The 20,080-nt window shown below is 47.7% G+C and overlaps 1 protein-coding gene across 1 annotated transcript in view; it reads right to left on the bottom strand.

The window, feature by feature from the left end:
- Nucleotides 1-946: 946 nt before the first annotated feature.
- The window catches only part of LOC104833189 (peroxidasin homolog), a 35,001-nt gene continuing 15,867 nt past the window's right edge, over nucleotides 947-20,080 (bottom strand). Inside the window, exons 8-23 of the mRNA XM_010569765.1 lie at nucleotides 18,773-18,890; nucleotides 17,034-17,203; nucleotides 16,273-16,545; nucleotides 15,999-16,115; nucleotides 14,278-14,436; nucleotides 12,811-12,923; nucleotides 11,366-11,522; nucleotides 9,804-9,912; nucleotides 8,878-9,035; nucleotides 6,089-7,592; nucleotides 5,493-5,627; nucleotides 4,634-4,842; nucleotides 3,930-4,044; nucleotides 3,473-3,566; nucleotides 3,029-3,145; nucleotides 947-1,661 (exon numbers count right to left, since the gene is read on the bottom strand). Of these exons, the coding sequence (XP_010568067.1) occupies nucleotides 3,050-3,145; nucleotides 3,473-3,566; nucleotides 3,930-4,044; nucleotides 4,634-4,842; nucleotides 5,493-5,627; nucleotides 6,089-7,592; nucleotides 8,878-9,035; nucleotides 9,804-9,912; nucleotides 11,366-11,522; nucleotides 12,811-12,923; nucleotides 14,278-14,436; nucleotides 15,999-16,115; nucleotides 16,273-16,545; nucleotides 17,034-17,203; nucleotides 18,773-18,890 (3,527 nt within the window). The 3' untranslated portion in view covers nucleotides 947-1,661; nucleotides 3,029-3,049. The remainder of the gene's footprint in view (nucleotides 1,662-3,028; nucleotides 3,146-3,472; nucleotides 3,567-3,929; nucleotides 4,045-4,633; nucleotides 4,843-5,492; nucleotides 5,628-6,088; nucleotides 7,593-8,877; nucleotides 9,036-9,803; nucleotides 9,913-11,365; nucleotides 11,523-12,810; nucleotides 12,924-14,277; nucleotides 14,437-15,998; nucleotides 16,116-16,272; nucleotides 16,546-17,033; nucleotides 17,204-18,772; nucleotides 18,891-20,080) is intronic.

The raw sequence follows: 20,080 nt of genomic DNA, 5'->3' as shown, positions 1-20,080 counted from the left end.
ATACTGCCTCTGAGCTGAACTTACCAGACATGCATAACACACTCATCACCGCAAACCTGTGTCTGCACAGGACACGCACACACAGCTCAGAGTCCCACGCCAGGAAATAGCTGATAAATCACAACCTTTCTCTAGTATCTTTTTTATTTTTCCTATTAAGTTCCAGGAGCATCCCTGCTGCTTTGAATCCCTTTGGTACTATAAAACACCTAAAAATAAAAAAAAAAAGAAGAAAAGAAAAAGCATGTTCATAAAAGTTTCTGGTCCTTGCACTGTGGGAGGGAAGGTGGGAGGATGTAGGAAAAGTGAGAAAGATAAGGAAGGCACAGATATCTGATGGATCAAGTATTTTCTCTTTAGTCCCTGCGACCAGCTAACAAAGATGTATTAAAAAACGATCTGTCCACAGATTTGGGGCTATGGTGGATACACAGGGACCTTAGTTCTAGCACCACTAAAAAGCACCTCCAAAGAGCAACAAAACCAGAAGACTTGTTCAGTAGAGCTGGTTACATAGTCCTGGTTTAGTTGCAGAGCACCTGGGAGCAATAAACACAAACAGCACTTTGCATTCATCCCTGTGTCAAATACTGCACATAGTGTTCCCCCGTACTAACTGACAGAAAACAGCAGCTCCCCTCCACTAATGAGAGCGCCCATTACATCTAATTATCTGAGGTTCTGTTCCAGGTCCTGTTACGTTTACACTCAAAATACGTCTTCCAGCAAAGAGCCTTTTAGGAGGAAAAAAAAGGGAAGACAAACATAAATCCAATTAAACCCCTAAAGGGGCAGAAAGTTGGAGAATGCAGGTCACGCCGAAGAAAATGTTTTTGAGCACCGGGCATGTAACGGTGGGTCACTCACAGGGTCACGTAACCCAGGACGTGCCGCTCGTTACCCGAGGACTGGCAAAACACAGCAGCTGATCGTGGCATCAGGGCGGCCACGGTCTGCTGTGTCTGGCATCCCATCCTGAAGCACCCAAACAGCCGGGAGACTTCCCCAGGCCTTGGGTTCACCTTCTCGCTGCTGGCAGGGATGGCAAGCCCAGCCCAAACGGTGCTTGCCAGGGCCCCGAGGTTCCTCTTGCTCCTTCTGTTGGCATGAGAAGCTGGCTGGGGAGTTGTTTTGGGTTTCTTGTTTGTTTGGGTTTTTTTTATTTATTTTTTTTTTTAGATTTCTCCAGATGCTTCCTGGCACCACAGTGCATATGAGAAAGATTTTGCTTCTTAATGAATTCTTTCGGTTGGGTGCCCATGGGACATTTCAGACAAGGGGAGGTAGATGACGACAGCATCGCGTGGGAGGAGGACAAGAGCAGAACAGTGGCACTAAAGCAGCTTCAATAATTCTCCATTTCCTGGGGACTGCGGAAGAAAGCGGCGTCTCGGCAGACCGCTGGTCTGTCCCCATCAAAGAAGGCAGAGCCCATCCCAGGGAGGCTGACAAGGGCAGGAACGGTCCAGGGGCCGAGGGGCTCGTAGGCAATCAGTGCAGAGGGTTCAATACAGGCGAAAGTACAGTCGTCCTGGGACAGGGAGCGGTACAGGAGGTGTGAGAGGAGGCAGAGCATCGCGGGGTCTCGTGGCTGCTTTCTGAGCCCTGTAGGAGTGGGTTGGACTGGCTGGTGGAGAGCGGGAGTGCAGGTCACAGGGCACCTGAAATAGCACAGGAAAGCAGAAAAACTTTATGGGAGGCAGCTGGAGGCAGAGCAAGCTGTTTGTACAGCGCCTGGCAGGTCTGGGGCATGCAGAACTGCAGCACCAAAACAGCGACAGCCCTTTAAACCCACAGGAATACTTTTCAGGGACTCTGTAAACGCTAGAGTGCACTTCAAGGATCTGAAATGATGGCAAGGAAAAGCTAACTCATGTGTCACACTGTAATTTATGTCAAATTTCTAAAGGGGAATTGCTGTTCGACTGGAAAATCTGTAAGGACCAACACACCAAATCAGACTGGAAAACAGTATAGCCAGCCTACAGGCTTCCCCTTCTGCTTTCTGCTGAGATTACCGGCACAGACCAGCCTTTGCTTGCCCTATCCTGTAATCTAACTTCCAGAGGATGCTCCTTCTAGTACAGACTGCCTGGCAGAACAACGCTTCTGCGTAACTCCTCTGCTCCTGTCCCTGGAGTAATCATTTGCAACACATAAAAACCATTAAAAACCTTCTCCAGACTGGCAGGTGCCAGTGAATTGTTCATCCTCTTTTTCAAGGCTGCAGAGATCTCCATGGAAAGCGGGCTCAGGGAGCTCAGTCTGTGCTCTCCGTGCCCCTAAACACCAGGGACCAGAGGTCTGGCAGCTTTCTGCCAGCACCCTGCCACAGCTGAGCAGCAGCAGGAGTCCCCAGGCTGGCAAGTGCTGACAGTGACTTTAGACATGCACTTCACAGCCTTGCTCCCTTGGCTCGAGCTGAGCAAACAGAGGACTGCTGCCTTCAGAAGAGAGGTGCACAATGACTCAGATGTTGAGGGGGAAATCTCTGCCAATATGTAAGCAAATGTTGGATTGCTCCATCTGCCCAGATGTCCTTGTTTCCCTGAGGGGGAACCAGTCCATCTACTCCTTCACTGAGCTTTGTGATATCTCTCTCCCCACAAAGGTCCTTTGGAGGCTGTTGGATTTGGGGTTATGATATTAAGTGTTGTTAGAAGAAACCTATCCAGAGTCCCAGAAGAATAGGCCTGAGAGACCTCGCCCAGTCCACCTAGTCCGTCCTATACTTAAGTCTTTCCCCATCTTTGCCAAACCAGTTCTTAAAAGACCTCCAGGAATGGATACACCACAACGTCCCCAGACAACCCACTCCAGTGAGTCACTAATCATTACTGGTAGAAATGAGTGCCTAACCTGCTGCATTTAAGCCTATTACCTCTCGTCCCATTCATCACCAGATTGCTCCATCCCTTTCTGCAACAGCATCTTCTGGATGTGAAGACTGCTGAGGTGTCCCACCACACGCTCAGCAGCACCACATTGATCCACCACTTGGATCCCAGCCCAGAACAAACACACTGACCTTATACGAACGGTGACATGGTCATCTTTTTCTCCATTTGTCTCCAGTCTTCTTCCCCTGTCCATGAGTGCTGGTGTTCCTGTGGTGCCACCTCAGCTGGCTCTCTAGTACATTCACCTGGTGGGGATGAGAAAGAGGAGTCTGCACCATTGCACAGATAGTCTTTAACCTGGCTCAAATACAAGAAGAAAGTGCTGGCTCAAGTTACTTTTGCTGAGGCTCAAACTTGCATTTTACCCTACAGTTGTAGAGGTCTGAACTTACAGAGCTCAGCTTCATCTCTTCTCTCCCTACTCTACCTCTTCTGTACCTGTTCCCTCTGATCAGATGGTTGGTCTTGGCTCTGGAGGACACAGAAGTTGCAGAGGCTGCCCGTAGCAAATAGCTAAATCCTGCTCCTGGGGTGACTCCACGGAAGACAAACACTGGGGCACAAAGTTTTACCTGTTTCCGTAGGGAAGCAACTGTCTTCTCCAGTTCAGCCACAAGGGACTCGAGATTCTCTCTGGAGGAAGGGCTTGGAGAAGGCGCCTCATTTCTGGGGTCAGGGATAAAAAATGAAAGAAATTATGCAAATGTCAGCATCCTGGGTGAAAGAATCATTCTGCCTGCTCCAACATCAGCCTCCAAGTAAGTGTCAAACAGAAGGGCCCGACTGCCAGATTCACCTGCCAAGAGATGCCAGCCAAACAGCCACTCAGCCCAGGTATTTAAATATTGGAGTCAGGCTCTGCACTAAAGTGTTGGAGGACTTTGACCGAGCTCAGCATCTACCTACTGGAACACCCCTGACCTCCAGACCTCTGCAGAATGCCAATTTCAAAGGTCTGAGCAGACTGAGTTATTAAAAACTTTTCTTATCCTTCATAAAATGGAGGTAAAAGAAGCGGCGATACTACACCTGGGGAAGGCAGGCTTATGCTTGGCAGGGTTTTCCTCTGGGTAGCTGAAGCCAGGAGACCTCTTGCTTCGGAACCGCTGAGAAAGAGCCCTGAATTGCCCACGTGTCTGGCAGTCTTAGGAAGGAAGGGAAAGGCTGCAGTGAGCACTCATGTTTAAAGCAGAACCATGTGGATTGCAGGCAGCGCTGCCCTCCTTCACCATCCACCCCGACACATCTCTTATGCCGGAGGGGAGGGGGCAACCAAGGTGTGTAACAGGGCATGCATCACGCATGGATTCCCATGTGTCAGCTGGACATCTGTACCCAGAATATAGCACAAAGGGACTATGGCAGGATCTGTGGTTTAATGGCAGAGTTTTACAGACTCCCAAATGAATCTGTAAAGCGATACATGGTGGGGATCACCATGCCTATGTCTTGTTTCAGTCTGTCCTCCAAGCATGGGCTGTTGGCTGCTGCCAGAGACAGAAGCCCTCAGCTAGGAGAGGTAGGTCCCTTCCAACTGAAATATTCTATTCTATTCTATTCTGTTCTGTTCTATGCTGTTCTGTTCTCCTCTTTGCATCCATTTGCTGACAGATGGTTCTCATGGTGTAGCATGAAACCAGCTCCTGGCATTTCATATAAGCTGACGGCAGGTGACGAATGCCTCCCAGAGCCATCCCCACGTCAGTCGGTGCTAGAGCAGCCTCCTTCCTTACCCTCACAACAGTCCTGCCACAAGCGGAGGTCCACTGTGGGAATCTCTTCGCAGCCGACCATGCCCTGCGGGTACGCCGCCACCCGGAATACATCTCTCTGGAGATGCTGGATGTGGTCACTGTTGTCACAGATGACACGAGCAAGGGACGTCTGTCTGAGCTGAGTCAGCTGCGCTGGTGTGAAGACTCCAGGATTCTCATACCAAAATCTGCAGTGGGTTGTAATCACAGCATGACTCAGGAGTAGGAGAAAAAGATGGGGAGTGATGCTGGGAGAGGGAGAAGTGTTCCCCTACATCTGTGTGGCAGCACCCACACCCCTCAAAAAGGAGCTTTTATTCTGGTGTCAGGCAGCTGCAAACACAGACTGCCCTTTTCTGAACCCAGGAACCCCCGTGAGCTGCTGGTTGGAGCTGCAGGATGCCACCACCTGCAGGTACAGCCCCTTGGAAGGGAATCCCAAGGCTCGGACAGCTCTGCTGTAGCACGTTGGGGCACGGGTGAGCAATGCTCCTGCCCTAAGTGTATCAGGGGGCAAAGACGTGTCTCATTCACACAAGCACCAAATAGGAATTGGACAGGAGCTTCTGTGGACATTTGCTAGCATTTGCATGAGACATTGGGCACATCCTCAATGGTGCTCAGTGTCCTGCAGTGAAATGAGAATCATTAAATCAGGGAAGGACACATTGACAGTAACTGTAGCAAGTCCTTTTGCAAATGCACAGGACAGAGGAGACTCTTCCTTGTATCATAAGACCAGAAATAATAAAAAATTACAGGTTCTCTTCCTCCCTGTAGGGAGCAAATCCCCCCAAACAGAATAGCAAAGACTTTGGGTTGACTCCGATGATAATACCTGTCTCCATCCCTCAGCCTTCTGAACTGTGTCGTTAACAGGCACATCAGCGTTGGTCCAACTCTGGTACCAGGAACAAGATCTTCCACCATCAGTGCTGGAAATAGGTCAATATTTTTGGTAGTTCCATATAAACTGCAGGATAACAGATATTAAAAAACAGTTAAAAGACTATCGAAGAGTGGGGATAATATAAATCTGATCCCGTCATAGGAATTTGTACGCAAGGAACTCATCTGGACAATATTTATAATGGTCTTATCTAAAAGACAATGGGATAAAGGCCTGCCTTGGAAAGAGGTAGCCAGTGCAGATAGGATGCAGTTTAGTCTCACTGGAAAATAGCTCCAAGGCTCAATCTGCTCCCAAACTACACCACAGCAGTGCCTGATGACATTCCACTCAGAACCGGACGGATCACTTGGAAAGACCTCATTTGTCTTACCCCGTTCTTAAACCACAGCTATTACCCTATCTTAACATCTCTGGGTAGCAATATCTGGGAAGATTATTTGATGGGTGTCCTGAGAGAAGCAGAAACTTTTCACTGACTGATCTCCAGTGATTTTGATGCTTCCAAGTCCAGGCTACAGTACCTCCTGAGCTTTTCTCTGATCTCCAAGTTCTTGATCTCATTTCTGAGGTCCTCAAACTCCTGTGCAGATGAGAGGTTGCAGAAGACCCTGAAGTCGTTGTAAGGTGGGATGCCGTGGTCTCGCCCTCTCTGGATATTGATAGCAGCCAAGTCCAGCGAGACAGAGTGTGCCATGGAGAAGAGTTTCTCCGTCAGCTCCATGTTGAGGAGTTCAGAGGGGATGCGCATTTTCCCAGGAACCCCAAACAGCCCACGGAGGAGGGGATCAATCCCACCCTCCTGTGTGATCCTGAAAGGGGAGAAGAAGGCCTTGTGCAGGGGGATGTGGCCTTGGCGGATGGGCTGGAAGGTTTCGTTCAGCCGGTACAAGATGGGGTTGATCAAGGTGTGTCCAAAGCGGAAGGCAGCAGTGGCAAAGGCGTTGAGAATCCCCGCGTTGACGTTGGGGTCGTAGCCTTTGTACTCACCCAGCATCTTCATCCCAGCTTCCCCAAGGACCTTGGGGAGCCACTGGGCATAGGTGATATGCTGCATCTGTGCACCCACAATCTTCCGTGCCTCGTGATACAGGAGATCTCCATCCCAGTGGGGATTGAGGGCCGACAGCTCTGTGGCAACGCGGTTGTGCTCCCTGAACCAAAGCGTGTGCATGGCCGTGAGACCCAGCTGCTCGTTGGCACGGTGGTCTCCTGCCAGGAAGCACGGCACGGGGCTCTCGTTCTCATCTCTCATGCACTCGGTGGGTGGCCCCACAGCAAAGGGAAGGAGATGCTTCCCCGAGCCGGGCACAACTTGCCCTCTCTTCAGCAGCCCATTTTGGCTGCTCAGATCCCGCAGCTCCCGCGATTCCTGCTCTGTGCTGCCGTAAACATTGGAGGCATCGATGTAAGACGTCAAGTGGTTGATCTGCTCTCTGGCGTAGACGGAGTTCATCAGCAGGGAGGTCATCCCGCTGCCGCACACAGGGCTCGAGCGGACAAAGAACATGCAGCGCCCGTTCCTCACACGGGGGTCGTTAGCAGGGACCATGACGGAGAAGCAAGGTGGGTCGTTGCTGCACACCTCGCTGCAGGGCGCTCCATCTGAGAAGCGGGACATGCTAATGGCTGCCACCGTTTGGTCCATGTCATGGTCCAGAAACTGGCCCCACTGCATGAGCATGTGCGTGAACTGGTCGTCGGGGGTGATGGTCTCAGTCCCGACCATGGCGGTAGAGACGAGGCGAGGTAGAGGAAGGGGCAGGTCCCTGGCATCTTCTGCCATGGAAAACCCCCGGGGGAGGTTAAATCCGTTCTGGTAGGCGGGTTTCAGGAGCCTCTGGAAGGCTGTGAGAGACGCACCCCACATCGGGTGCTGGAGGTTGTTGCAAGAGCCGTCATGGGTCCTGTACTTCTTGTGGAAGCAGATATCCGAGCAGTTCGGTGTGCGGCGGTGGGCAGAGCAGCCCGACAGGTTGGCAATCATGTTCAGGTAGTGAGGGGACACCAAGTCGTTGTACCGATAGCCTGCGAAGGTAAAGGCAAAGCACCAGGTCAGACCATGGCCACGGCAGCCATCCGGTTCCTACTGTCCCACGTAAGGGCTCCGTGCGAAACCCGCTGCTGGGTGGGCACGGGAAAGCCAGGTCTCTGATCGTCATGTTGCTATGTAATTTATGGAAGGCAAATGAAGCACAGGATCATATCAGCCCCACAGAGAAGAAAAGAAGGGGAAAAGTGTTTAGTATAAACTGCACAGAGGTGGAAACCAGAAATGTTGTGACTGGTAGACCAAACTGTGGGGGTGGTCTCGGTCTCCACTCTAGGTTTATTTTACGTCTCTCTGGGTTGTTACTGCAACCTCGAGCACCATCAACCATCCAAACTCTACGTGACAAGCAGCAGGGAAGCTGTGGGTGACTGCCAGGGCGCTACGCCATGCGAAAGCGCTGAATAATGCTGTGCTGTGCGGATGCTGACAGACCAACGAGGAGGAGAGGCTGGCAGTCCGACCAGCTCAGACGAGACCTGCAGCCTGGAGAGAGACTCCTCGCACCCTGGAATACATCCAGGCAGGAAAAAATATTTACGGGCCCCAAATGTACATGCCTGCTACATGATGATTCACACGTATAGGTAGAAACATGCAGTGTATGGGAATGCCTGTTGTATACAAAGGAAGTCCCAGCTAGCAAGTTTTGGAGTCCAGCTGCTGGATGCTTGGACAACACTAAATATTTTTGGTGTTGCATTGCTTTGTTGCTTGCTATCCTGCCTCGATAAAAGGAACCCGAGTGGCTGGAACCCATCTGAGTTTGTAGCTAAGAGGTCAAAATAGTAGGGAGACAGAGGAGTGATATCCCCCTTCTGCTGTTGCAGCATTCGAATACTCCAGAGTTTACAGTATTTTTCTCATTGCCACTTGGAGGGCAGGAAACATCTCTGACTACGCTGATGAGGGACTGAACCTCAGATCCATAAAGGTACTCCTTTGTGAGTTAGATGGCTAAATATTTTTAAAGATTAGAGCTTCCACAGCCAGTCAAGAAATCTTTAGCAAAACGGGGAACTGAAAACACTTTCCTGAGCACCGGGTTGGTATGGTAAACGCAAGACCAGCCTCCGGCTGTTATGAAAACCGTGAGATGTAAAAGAGAATTGCAACCCAGAGAACACACTTCTTGATATGCCCCAAACTGACCTGGACTTTTGGTACACCGTTGCACTTCTTAAACTTTCTGCATGTCTACACATTGTTGTTTTAATTTAATCATGGGCATGAAGTTAAGAAGGGAAATAAAATCTCTCCTACCTGTGACGTTCATATCCACGATTAGACCTTGTTGCACATGTTCCTGAATCAGCTGCAAGGTCCTTTCAAAGATCTCACCTGCCCTGGCTGTTTCAATGGTGTAGGGGTCCCGGGGGTAACGGAAGAGAGCCAGCAAGTCATTGGGGGTCTTGGGGCGTCTGTTTCAAGGAATTAGAAGTGATGCGGGAACATTAAAATAAATAGACTCTGTTCAGAGCAATGAGACTCTACAGGCAGCAAGAGTCAGGCTCTAAGCCTGGTCTGGTGCTTGACCCCCAAAACTAGTGCATAAGACCCATGTGGCTTGCCTGCATATTGCAGATGATTAAAGAAAGGATATTTTTCCCCAGGAAAATACACGTATTTAATTTCCTCAGCATCTTTTGGTTTTTTCTGCCATAGTAATTTATTTTTCACTTTTCAACAGCTGAAACCCAGAGGTTTTGGGCTTAATACAAACTATCTTTTCAATAAAAATGTATATTGGGGTGGAAGAGGAAGGAATTACCATTCACTCGAGAAGTCATTTTTCACTGAGGAAATGGTTAGAATATTATATTATTACTTCTGTTCACCCTACACAAAGTCAGTTGCATTTATAAAATGACTATGCTGATTATTTTCTTTTCTATACACTGTCTCTGGAGGCAACTCCAGCTGACAAAATATATGTTGCAAATATAAGTGACATTAAGAGGTGATAGTTGTGTACCAGATTCTTCCAGAATCCCAAATGCCTGTTATGAAGCTCTATCACATCCTTACATCCTACATGGTGCAGCTTCAACCTCCGATACTCGAAACAATACCGTAGCTTTCATTTGCGGATTGTCAACGACAAAATGAGATTTGAGAAAGCTTCATTCATTGTCATCTTTATCTCTTTTCTCCTTCAAGTCTCAGATTGTGGCACTTCACGCACTTACTTGCTAAACAGCTCAGTGCGTGTTGAATTGATGGCGTGGTCCACACTGCTGATGGCTTCCCGTATCGATGTGGCTACAAACGTGTCGCCGCTCCGACCGACATCCGTGGCTTTCCAAAGCAGAAAGAAAGAACAAAATATCCTAAATTCACCTCGATATTAATTTGCCTTTCAAGCTCAAGAAAACCTGTGTATCAGTACAAGCCCCGTAGTTACTCCACTGCAGGTCAAACTGCGTTTCCATTTGCAACATAAACATAATGAATTTATTTTTTTAAACAGATATTCTGAAGAAGAAATTAACTGCCTGAAGGTGATTTTTTCAGGAGATGGCTGTGGAACACATAGTCAGAGTTTGCTCCTGTACAGCTTTGCAAATAAATGCCTGTTTTGGTTGGTGGTTAAACTGGAAAAAGAAAATGTAAAAATCACAGTGGGTTAACCCAAAAGAATGTATTTAATTCCCACAAAGGAAACTTCTAAAAGTTATGAAATTCATTTGAATGTACTGCTCATATATTAATTTTCCATTCGTGGAACACTTCTAATTCAGTTCAAATTTAGCGTTACCACATCAGATACATCATTTTAAATCAAAAAAGTAAGCTGTTGTTTGAATACCTTCAGAAGTAAACACATGTATTCTTAAAAAATACTACAGAATGCATTTCTTAAGCCAGGGCCCTTGTCACGTCTGTACAAACCAGTTCCCATTTGGCTACTGGTGTATGCAATAGCCCGCTGGAAAATGAGATATCAGTCAAGAATAAATCACAGAAATTATTTTAGGAATAATTTCAGACAACAAAGAGTTTTCAGATTATTCTCAGCTCCTTGCATACAATCCCTGTATAGAAAATTATACTAAATTCATCTAATAAGCTACTCACTATCCCTGCTGGTTATTCCTGCATGCTTGAGGAATAGCCCCTTACTTATATTTTTAACCTTATTGCTTGCCTTTGATTTTTTTTCCTTGCCGGTTCTTCCTTACCCTCTAAGAAGTACAATTTCCACTCTTGACCTCTGGTTTGACTAGCAGAGGAGCGCTACTCCTCTTTATTCATTACCGCTTCCCTAATGCACGGAGCAGTAGCTTGAAAACGAGCGACTTATTTCCCATCCCCAAGGGTCTGAGCAAACGTTTAAAACCCTGTATTTGCAGCGACAATGTTGTTCTCCTTCTCCCTCCCCTGGCGTGCGAGGTTATGGTCAGACGATGACTTGTGAGCGTGTTGGCACATTTTAATAAGTTTCTCCCTCCCAGCAGAGGCAGTAACTACACGCACGCCGACAGCTCGGCTTGCAGGAGGTGGTTTAAGACAACACCTTTGGCTTTGCAGGGAGCAATTGCAGCTCAGCTGAGAAAACAGCGAGGAGCAGCTGGGAGGTGCATGGGCTTTCACAACCGAGCGACTCCGATCACGCCTGCGAGGGACCTGTCTGCAAAGAAGCTAAAGAAATAACAGAGTTATCCGTTCAAAGCGTAGGCGTCAACACAGCATAGCCCTTCCTCACGCGAGAGCAAGAGAAGACTCGCGAGGACCACAGGAGATACCCTACCAGTGATGGTGAGCTGCATAGCGCTGGAGGTGAAGCCAAAGGGGTTTCTGGCTATGCACTCGTATCTGCCCTGGTCAGCCACGCCGAGGTCTTGAATGGAAAGGGTCCCGTCTTGGCTTACGTGGAACTTGCCGCTCTCTGTGATCTGGATACCCTCCTGTTGTACCATGAAAAGACAGAAAACGTGTCAGGGTATGGAAAGCTTCCCATCACCCCAGCCTTCAGCCTATTCAGCGAACCCGCAGACGGCTGCAATGAACTAACGTGGCCACCAGATGTTAGCATTGCTCTTCCAAAGAAACCAGAAAGCTATCCAAGGACATCTGGTCCTGCCTGGACCCCCAGCAAGTTCCTTCTGGACCTCCTCCTGGTCCACCTCCAGGCACTCACTGCAGGGCACACACAACCCACCCATTTCTCGGCACTTCTTACAGACCGGCTGGCTGGAGTGAGCGCTGTGCCCTGATGCTGTCACAGAAGTTTCATGGCAGATAAAGTAAGTCTAAATGTCTTCAGTTTGGGGACAACCTGAAACTGATGCATTTTTGCTGGCCTCGAACTGCAGATACCAGCTTTTGCTGGCTCTGGGCAGCATCACTGATCAAAATGCTGCGAGCAGCAGCACACTCAAACCCAACCTCTCAACCTGGCTGGTAGCAGAAGTGGCTTCAGGTTTTACTTTTTTATTCACCTGTTTTCTTACCATCTTTCTGCTGCCCTGCCCCACTCTAATGCTTACTCTGCTGCCCTCCCACCAGGCTCTTTTCTTCTGCTCCTACTGTTGGCTGGAGCCCACCTCCCATGAGACCTCCGCAGGGTAACTGAGGCTCAAGCATTTTCCCCTCTAATTTGTTCTGTGCCTGACTGTGCTCAAAGGCAGGGCAGGTCCCACTGAAGGTCACAGGTACTACAGCACAGCAGGAAAAAGTCTGAAGAGCTTCATCTAATAAATTCTTGAAAAAAGCAGCCAGGCTGCAGTGTGATTTTGAGGGATTGTGGCTTTGCCCCATCAAAGCTGGAGCCAACCGGCAACATCCAGTTCCACCACTGGGAATCCTGGAAATAAGGGCAAACTACTTAGAAAAAAAAAAAAAACCAACCATTTTCAGTTTTTTCCAGGAATAGCCAATCAAGCGTTTCTAACATCCTGGAAGGTCACTGGCTTCGAGTTACTCATTTGGAAGGAAGAACAAGAAAAAACAGGAATGTGGATTGCAAGGCTTCGAGCCTCAGAAAGAGCACCGTTCTTTTAGACCATTAAAAACCCCAAATCAGTGGAAACGTTGGTCCTTAAATTTTCATCAAACACAATTTCTTCCATGTGCATTGCAGAAACTGATTTAACTAGTTGAGCTGGGAGAGGCAGTTAACGAGTTGTTTAATGCCCCCACGGAGGAGCGTTCCTGCTTGCCGGTGACTGTCAAGTACATGAAATCATCTCTTACTTTGACCCAGGTTATGGTGGGCCGTGGATCTCCTTGGGCAGTGCAGGTAATGGCAACGTCCTGGCCTGTCTCTGCCACCACGTCTTGGGGGGGATGAAGGAACACGGGTATCACTGTGCAACACGGGGGGAAAAAAGTCACAAGTGCAAGAAATGCATCAAAGAAAACAGAGAAATCTGTGTGCAAAACGTCTCCGTATGGGCAAACCAGGGCTGCTGGGCTCTTTCTGCTGTTGCAAGGGCTCTTCAAAGGGGTGTCAGTTTACCCGTGCTCTCTGTCTCTCTACCAAGTCCTCTGTAATTTACATTCATTATTTTCTGCTCCTGTGTGTCTCTGTAATTGTGGGGCAATTACATAGGAATGTGCTGGGTTCTCCGTCATTTAAAATCGTTAATTCAAAGGCTTTCTAGAAAAGATGCTCTAGCTGAAACAAGGATCGTGAATTGATTCAGGAGTTATCGGATGAGGCTCTCTGGCAAGTGTTAGTCAGGTCAGATTAAATAATTATATTGATCTTGCTGGTCTTAAAATATTCTGTGAATTCTGTGCTTGAAGCATCACTAATTTCATGTTTCTAGATAGTTGCCTTCCCTCCAGTCTACCATTAGTAAAATTCTGCCATGTTTATGAACAAGCAGGGATGTTTGCTTATTTAGAACAATTATTTACATGGGAACAAAAAAGAAAATTAAAAATATGAAAGCATTCCTGCGTCACTTGTATTTTACAGAGGCTTAATTTTAGAATACCTAAATTTAAGTTGAACCTACGACCTGGTTGCTAATGTTTAAGACAAATGTGTCCAGAGCCAGAGTTAAATCTTCCTGAGAAGGAATCATTTTGTTTTGCAGAATATTTCATTTTAAAAAGAATCTTACAATTCATTCTGTAGGAAAGCCAAAATTAAAAAATAGAAAAAAAAAAACCACTAAGAATTTAATTAATACATTTTTTTGTAAATTATCCAACAAAAATCCTTTGTTTCCTTTCCCAAAAATCATTTTCTTAATGACAACTCCCCAACATATTAAAGGGCCCCATTTTTCACTCAAACTGGTCAGATATCAGAGCTCATCTGATGGCTGTTAAAGGTCATTTCTCATCACATAACCTTTCCTTAGTGTTTATTTGTGCAGATGCCAAACGATACCATCCCGTTCCCTGGCCACATCAGATGACTTTCATTCCCACGGTTATACTTTTTCTGGACTACCAGATAAATTTTCAAGGAACACTGAAGCAGCTTCTTCCAATTTACAAATCTTGGCCCTCTGGAAACCTCTTTAACGTTTCCCATCAACTGATGGAGCTCTCAGGGCTAGATGTCTGCTCCCAGGCAAAAGCAAAATCCCATCCCATAGGAACCAGGGCAATTCCCTGCCTTGTCAGACAGTGTGTTATATACTGTAACATTAAATTAATAAACCCATTTGCCAGCCCTTATTTCCCGCAGCCTCACCAGCTTACCTCGTGGGGTCACCGACAGCTGTACCGGGAGGGTCCTCACTCCGATGGCACTGATGGCATGGCATTCGTACTGGCCTTGGTCATGCAAAGCAACCCTCATCACCCGCAGGGTACCCGTGGAGAGGATGCTGTGCCTCCGGTCATTCGGCAGTGGCCCACCTGGACAAACAAGCAGTGCGATTTGTTAATTGCCTGTGAGATTTCTCTGCCCATCTCTGGAGGTATCTGTGTGACGGTTAAAAATGTAATTTCCTTCCCAACATGACATCAGCCACCCTGAAATACCATCTTCATCTTGCTAAGTGAGGAACAGGACAGATGCTGCTCTTCTCACACCCAGGATCATGACTGAGTTGTCTTGTCTTAGCAACTGGAAAGGAGCTGGTACCCTTTTTCTTTCCTCCTAAGTCTTTCCTTAGTGCAAACTGCAGATTTAGTGACACCTGATGGAGAGCAAATCTGTGTTCAATTATCCAAACTGGCTGTTCAATCAAATAAATGGAAACATTTAGCATTGTCTTTTAAAATTTGTTACTTTGATTTTCTTTGGTTTGGAAACTATGTTGTTTCAATATTCCCTCTATTTAAGGAGAAAAATTGAAAATTTAAATGCCTTACCAAACCCAAACAAAATTATTAGAACTTCTCAGTTTAGCAACTTTTTTTTTTTAATACTCCATTTTCCTCCAAATAAGAGCTCTCTTTATTCACCCCAAATACCCAAAGGAATCTGAATCCTCCCCACAGTGTCAAAAGTGGCTTTGAGATGAGCGATGCTCCATCACTTCTCCTCCTCTTGTCTTGTTCTTAGCGTGCCTTCCATGAAAGCACTGTAAAGCCTGGCTGATCTTTGGATTGCCGAGTGACCTAGCAAACCTGGTTACAAAGCAGTTATTAACCTTACTTCTTGTCACTGTGCTCCTTTCCACATCTCTAAGAGATGCCTTCTGAAATCTGGGCAGTGGAGGAAAACAGGTTAAAGGAGATGGAGAACATGCTGGTGGAGGAGAATTTCAGCTGGTCTTTCTTAACTCCGCATCAGGGCTATTGCTGTGGAAGCTGGAATACAATAGCCATGAATTCTCCACAGCACTAAACCATTAATTATGGCTTGTGAAGCATAAGGAAAAGTTGGAGGGCCTCTGGGCCAAGCGTTATTGGCTTCTGTCCCAGAAAGTGCTGGATGGGATCAGTTCAGTGGAGCCAGCACTAACAACCACCCGAGACTTCAAAAGTTCACCACCACCTGTTGGCCCAAAGCGTTTTTTCCTAACCTAAAAGAAACCTCAGATGTGTGTCAGTGGTGAATGGTGCTCTTCTGCACCGTGCTCCCCGAGAGGAGCAAATCAATGACAGTGATGGAGAGGCAGTACACAGTGATATCCACTGACTTGGAGTGTCCAGACCTTCCCTTTTCAAAGAAGGCAGGACGAAGTTCGAGGCTGTCCGTGGGTTTCATGCCGATGAAAACCAGCACACTCCTTCCTTCTGACACGATGACTCAGTGTGTCAAAGACCCAAGAGGCTCCCTCCTCAGTGCTTAACATCATTCTTGGTGATCTACAACATACCTCCTAGTGTGACTAGGTCTGCTGATCACCATCTGTCCAGTGTCACCACTGCAAGTCATCGCCCTGGACCATCAGCTCAGCTGTTCTCACCCACATCCCGTGGATGACGGCATGGGAGAGAAAGAAATCGTGAGACAAGTGAGGCAGTACCTGCCCTCGTCCAGGCAATCACGGGTGGAGGATGACCCTCAGCAGAGCACGGGAAATCCACGCTTTGTCCCTCAGTTACTGTCTGATCAGTGGGAATGAGGAGAAACCTGGGAGAATCTGGAGGGGAAAGCAATGACTGAGCAGCGGGAAAAACTCAGGCAGCAAGCTCAGGTTAATTCTCAGTTCATGGGAGCAGAACCAGTCACAGGGCTTAAATACAGCCCCCTGGCCGAACACTGCATCCCAGAAATGTCGTCAGCCTGGGACTCCTCACCTTGCACTATGATCCTTGCTGTCGCCTGGATGGATCCCTCGGTGTTGCTGGCATTGCAGTTGTACTGGCCCTGGTCCGAGAAAGTGACATTCTGAATGAAGAGTCCTCCAGAGCTGGTGATAGCAAAACGGGAATCCTGCGGTAAAGGAGAGCCTGTGCCAAGGGTCCAGCTGATGCGAGGGTGGGGGTGCCCAGAGACCCCACACTCCAAGGTGACGCTTTCCCCAATCAGCACTTCAGTGTTCTGCGGCTGGATCACAAAAGTGGGCTTGGCTGGAAGGAAACGAGTGCTTCAGAAACCAGAAGCTCTGCTGCCTGCTCAGTTATGGGCAGAAATTGCTGGGACTCCTCAAGCAACCCAGCTAGCAATCACCTGGCTCTTCCCTGACCTCCAAATCCTCGCCGTGAGCAATTCCCCCAGCGCTACTTCTTCCTACCACCTCCTCCCTCCCAGTCACTTAGCACTGGAGCATCCCCACTCCCGTGTCCCCTTCACCCTTGATACCTCTGGGCTGCAGAATTCACCCCAGCCTGCAAACTCCCTCCCCAGCCCCAAATTCCCTTCAGTCTCTAAACCCCCAGTTTCCCACTCCTGTGAAGGAACCCCCTAAAGCTCAGACCATGCTACGCTGTTAGCTGCTCTCTTCCCCAGCACACCAAGAACATCTTGGCACGTACAAAGCTGGGACTGACTCTGACTTAGCTCCACTCCCAGTCCCAGCCCGAGCTGGGCCTTCAAGGGGTGCACAAGGCTCAATTACATGGGGTGCCAAAATAGCGCAGCACGACTTCTTGCGTCTTGACCTCCCCAGCTATGTTCTTGGCCATGCACTGGTAGACGCCTTTGTCCGACTCCTTGGTATTCTGGATCATCAAGGTACCGTCTTGCAACAGGTTCAGGCGGTTGTCATCTTTCATGTCAATCTCATTACTGAAAAACAGCCACAAACAAGCAAAATCTCAAAGGAGTAAAGACTGGTGGTCTTGCCCCGAGCTGCTGGAGGAGCGGTGGGGCTTTGCATGCATTGCAAGTTGGTGTTCCTTGGAGCTATTCTGAGACTTCATGAAATTTATAGCAAGAGTTATGATTTACAGCACTGAACTTCAGCTCCAGCTCTGATTTACTCCCTGGGTGAGCTACTTTTTCTCTCACCACTGATTACATACGACATTTACAGCCCATCAGGAGAGCATACTGTTCCCATGCAATAGCATCGTTGCTATTGTCAGGGCATCTGGGCCTGGAAAGCTTGTTCTCATTATTTACTAAGTGTAAATATAATAATGAATTAATATTGTTACTGCATTCAGCCATTTCTATTAGTATGGGCTCAAAGGCCTCAGGGGGGCAAAAAAGCTCTGAGTAAGTCACCATGGGACCCCAACACAGCTTGGACTCCAACCCAACCCGAGAGCTGTGAAACATCTTCCTTCTTTCTACAGTGACCTGCGACTCCTGGATCCCAGCCCACGGCAGAAGGTCCCGCTGCTGCATCCCATTTGTCCCAGCATGAAGGAATCTTGGATGGCTGCAGACGATTGAAAGGGGAGAAGGGACCTCTCTCCCCCTAGGACAAAGGCTGAATCCACTATGCAAACTAATATGCTTGCTGGGCATTTATTTAATTCCCCTGATGTCTCCTCACTCTAGTCGTATCTCGTTTGCGGAACATTTATTATCATTACCCCTCTTACAATGCTATCTTTGGGACCCTGCCAGCATTTCCCTAACAAAACCTTCCTTCCAGGGGGACTTAACTCAGCCATAAACTTTTGCTCTGTGCTGAAACTCTGCCTGGTGGGGAGTTAGCTGAAGAAGCATACATTGATCATTTTTATTAATAACCAAGCCCTACTCAGGCTCCCACAGACAAGAAGCTCGTAAAGCAGCAAAGTAACTTCACTTCCACAGTGGGCGACTGCTTGAGCACAGAATATTTTATTGTGCAGCATTTCCCAGAAATGCATCAGCATCGAGCATAGCCATATATTTTTTCAGTGTTGCTGTATAGAATGATAATCTATACACTGCTTTCCAAGGTCTGTCTTTCAGTGGAGCACAGTGGTTTTTCCCTTTGAAAAAAAGCCGTTCTCCCAGCACACTAGGCCTTTAGTGAGAAAAACCTAGAGACTAGAAGCATTTCAGCAGTTAATAAATGGCAAGCATGGTGGCTTAGAGCAACATGAAATACTAATTTTATTCTTTTTCTGATCAAAAGACAATTGCTTTCAGCCTGCAGAGTAAGTTATAAGCTCTTGGAATCCATTACAAATGCAGATGAAATATTTCAAATGCAGATGAAAACACCACTTGGAATACGTGGTCACCAGAGAATGCTATTAAAAGGGAGGTAAATAAAACCCATGGAATACCCATTTTTTTTTTTTTTTTTTTTTTTTTTATGTTGTGTGAAACAGCTTTTGTAATTACAGGCACTAACTGAAGAGCTCAATGCTTGAAAAACCTTTGCTACCCCAGGGCTCATTGTGTGTGACTTACTTGTTGTGCAGCCAAATAATCGCAGGCTTTGGGTTGCCTTCTGCCCTGCAGGTGAAATAAACTGTGTTTCCCAAGAGGACGTCGACATCGTGGGGTTGTGAGGTTATGCGAGGCCTCTCTGCAAAAGACCGTTTTAACACAACCCAGTCTAGAGCAGCACAAAACCATCTACAGCCCAACCAGAGTGTAGTGGGTAATGCAACACCCATCCTGCAACCCCCGAGCAAGCAGGCACTGGCAGATCCCTAGGCACAACTCAGAGCCACCCCAGGACTTCTCACCAACATCAGCAAAAATGACATCAGGGAGGGAACAGCATCATTCATCTGAGCCCACCAAAAGCACTGGAGAATCGAAGTGGCTGTTTCTATTGCCAGTATGTTGGGGTCCCTGCACAGCCCCAGGCAGCACTGATTAAAAACAGACCTGGCTGTACACTGGTTCACTATAGCTGCCCCGAAAGTTGGTCCCCATCTCCCCCAAAATAAGCGAAGTAGTCAGCGGCATCCTCACTTGGGTTATTTTTCTGCCCCTGGCAGCCTGCTGCTCTCAGCAACTGTCTGCTCCATCTGAACGTAGTGCCAGCTCTCTGCAAATCACACAGAGCCAGCTCTCCGCAAATCACGCTACTTCCCTTTCAACAGGATTTCATTCATTATGCCCCTAATTCATCAGCCGATCCCTATTCAGCCAAGCCTTTCACTATGTGCTTCACTTTAAGATGTACTCAAGCACTAAGCAAGTTAAACATTTAAAGGATGTGCTAAAATAGGAAGGAATTTATGTACATGGTCTGGAGTGCTTGATCTTGATTCAGCAGAATACTTACCCATCTAACAGTCTGTGTGCTCACCAGTAATCCAGTAAAACCAGCTGGATTATTCATAAGATTGAGAACCTTCTCCAGTGGAAAGTTTATGCCCTTACTCCTTAGACCGCAATTTAATGGCTTGGCAATTTATCCCCAATGGCAACGCCAGGACCAAACACACCGCAGCCCATTGGTACAAAACACTGACCCAGTGCAGATTTGCTCCACTGGCTCACATCTGCTAAAAAGTGGTGGGTTAACTTAATGCCAGCAGGCTTCGTACTGACTCAGATATCAGCCGCCTGCATCATTAGAGCTTTACGCTGAATTATGCATCATTTGTCTTTCCCAGCTGGCACAATACCAGCATAAAAGCCTAATGCCAGCAAAATCTTCCCACCAGGTGCTCTGGCTCATTTGACAGACATCCCACTGTGCGCCCATGCCTCAACCAGAACCAATTTACATTAACGGCTGCACCATGGCACCGGCTGTGT

Source organism: Haliaeetus leucocephalus, unplaced genomic scaffold, assembly GCF_000737465.1.
Source record: "Haliaeetus leucocephalus isolate CR32 unplaced genomic scaffold, Haliaeetus_leucocephalus-4.0 Scaffold273, whole genome shotgun sequence".
Classification (NCBI taxonomy): Eukaryota; Metazoa; Chordata; class Aves; order Accipitriformes; family Accipitridae; genus Haliaeetus; species Haliaeetus leucocephalus.
The sequence above is the reverse complement of the archived record's forward strand: the minus strand, read 5'-3'. Positions and strand labels throughout refer to the sequence as shown.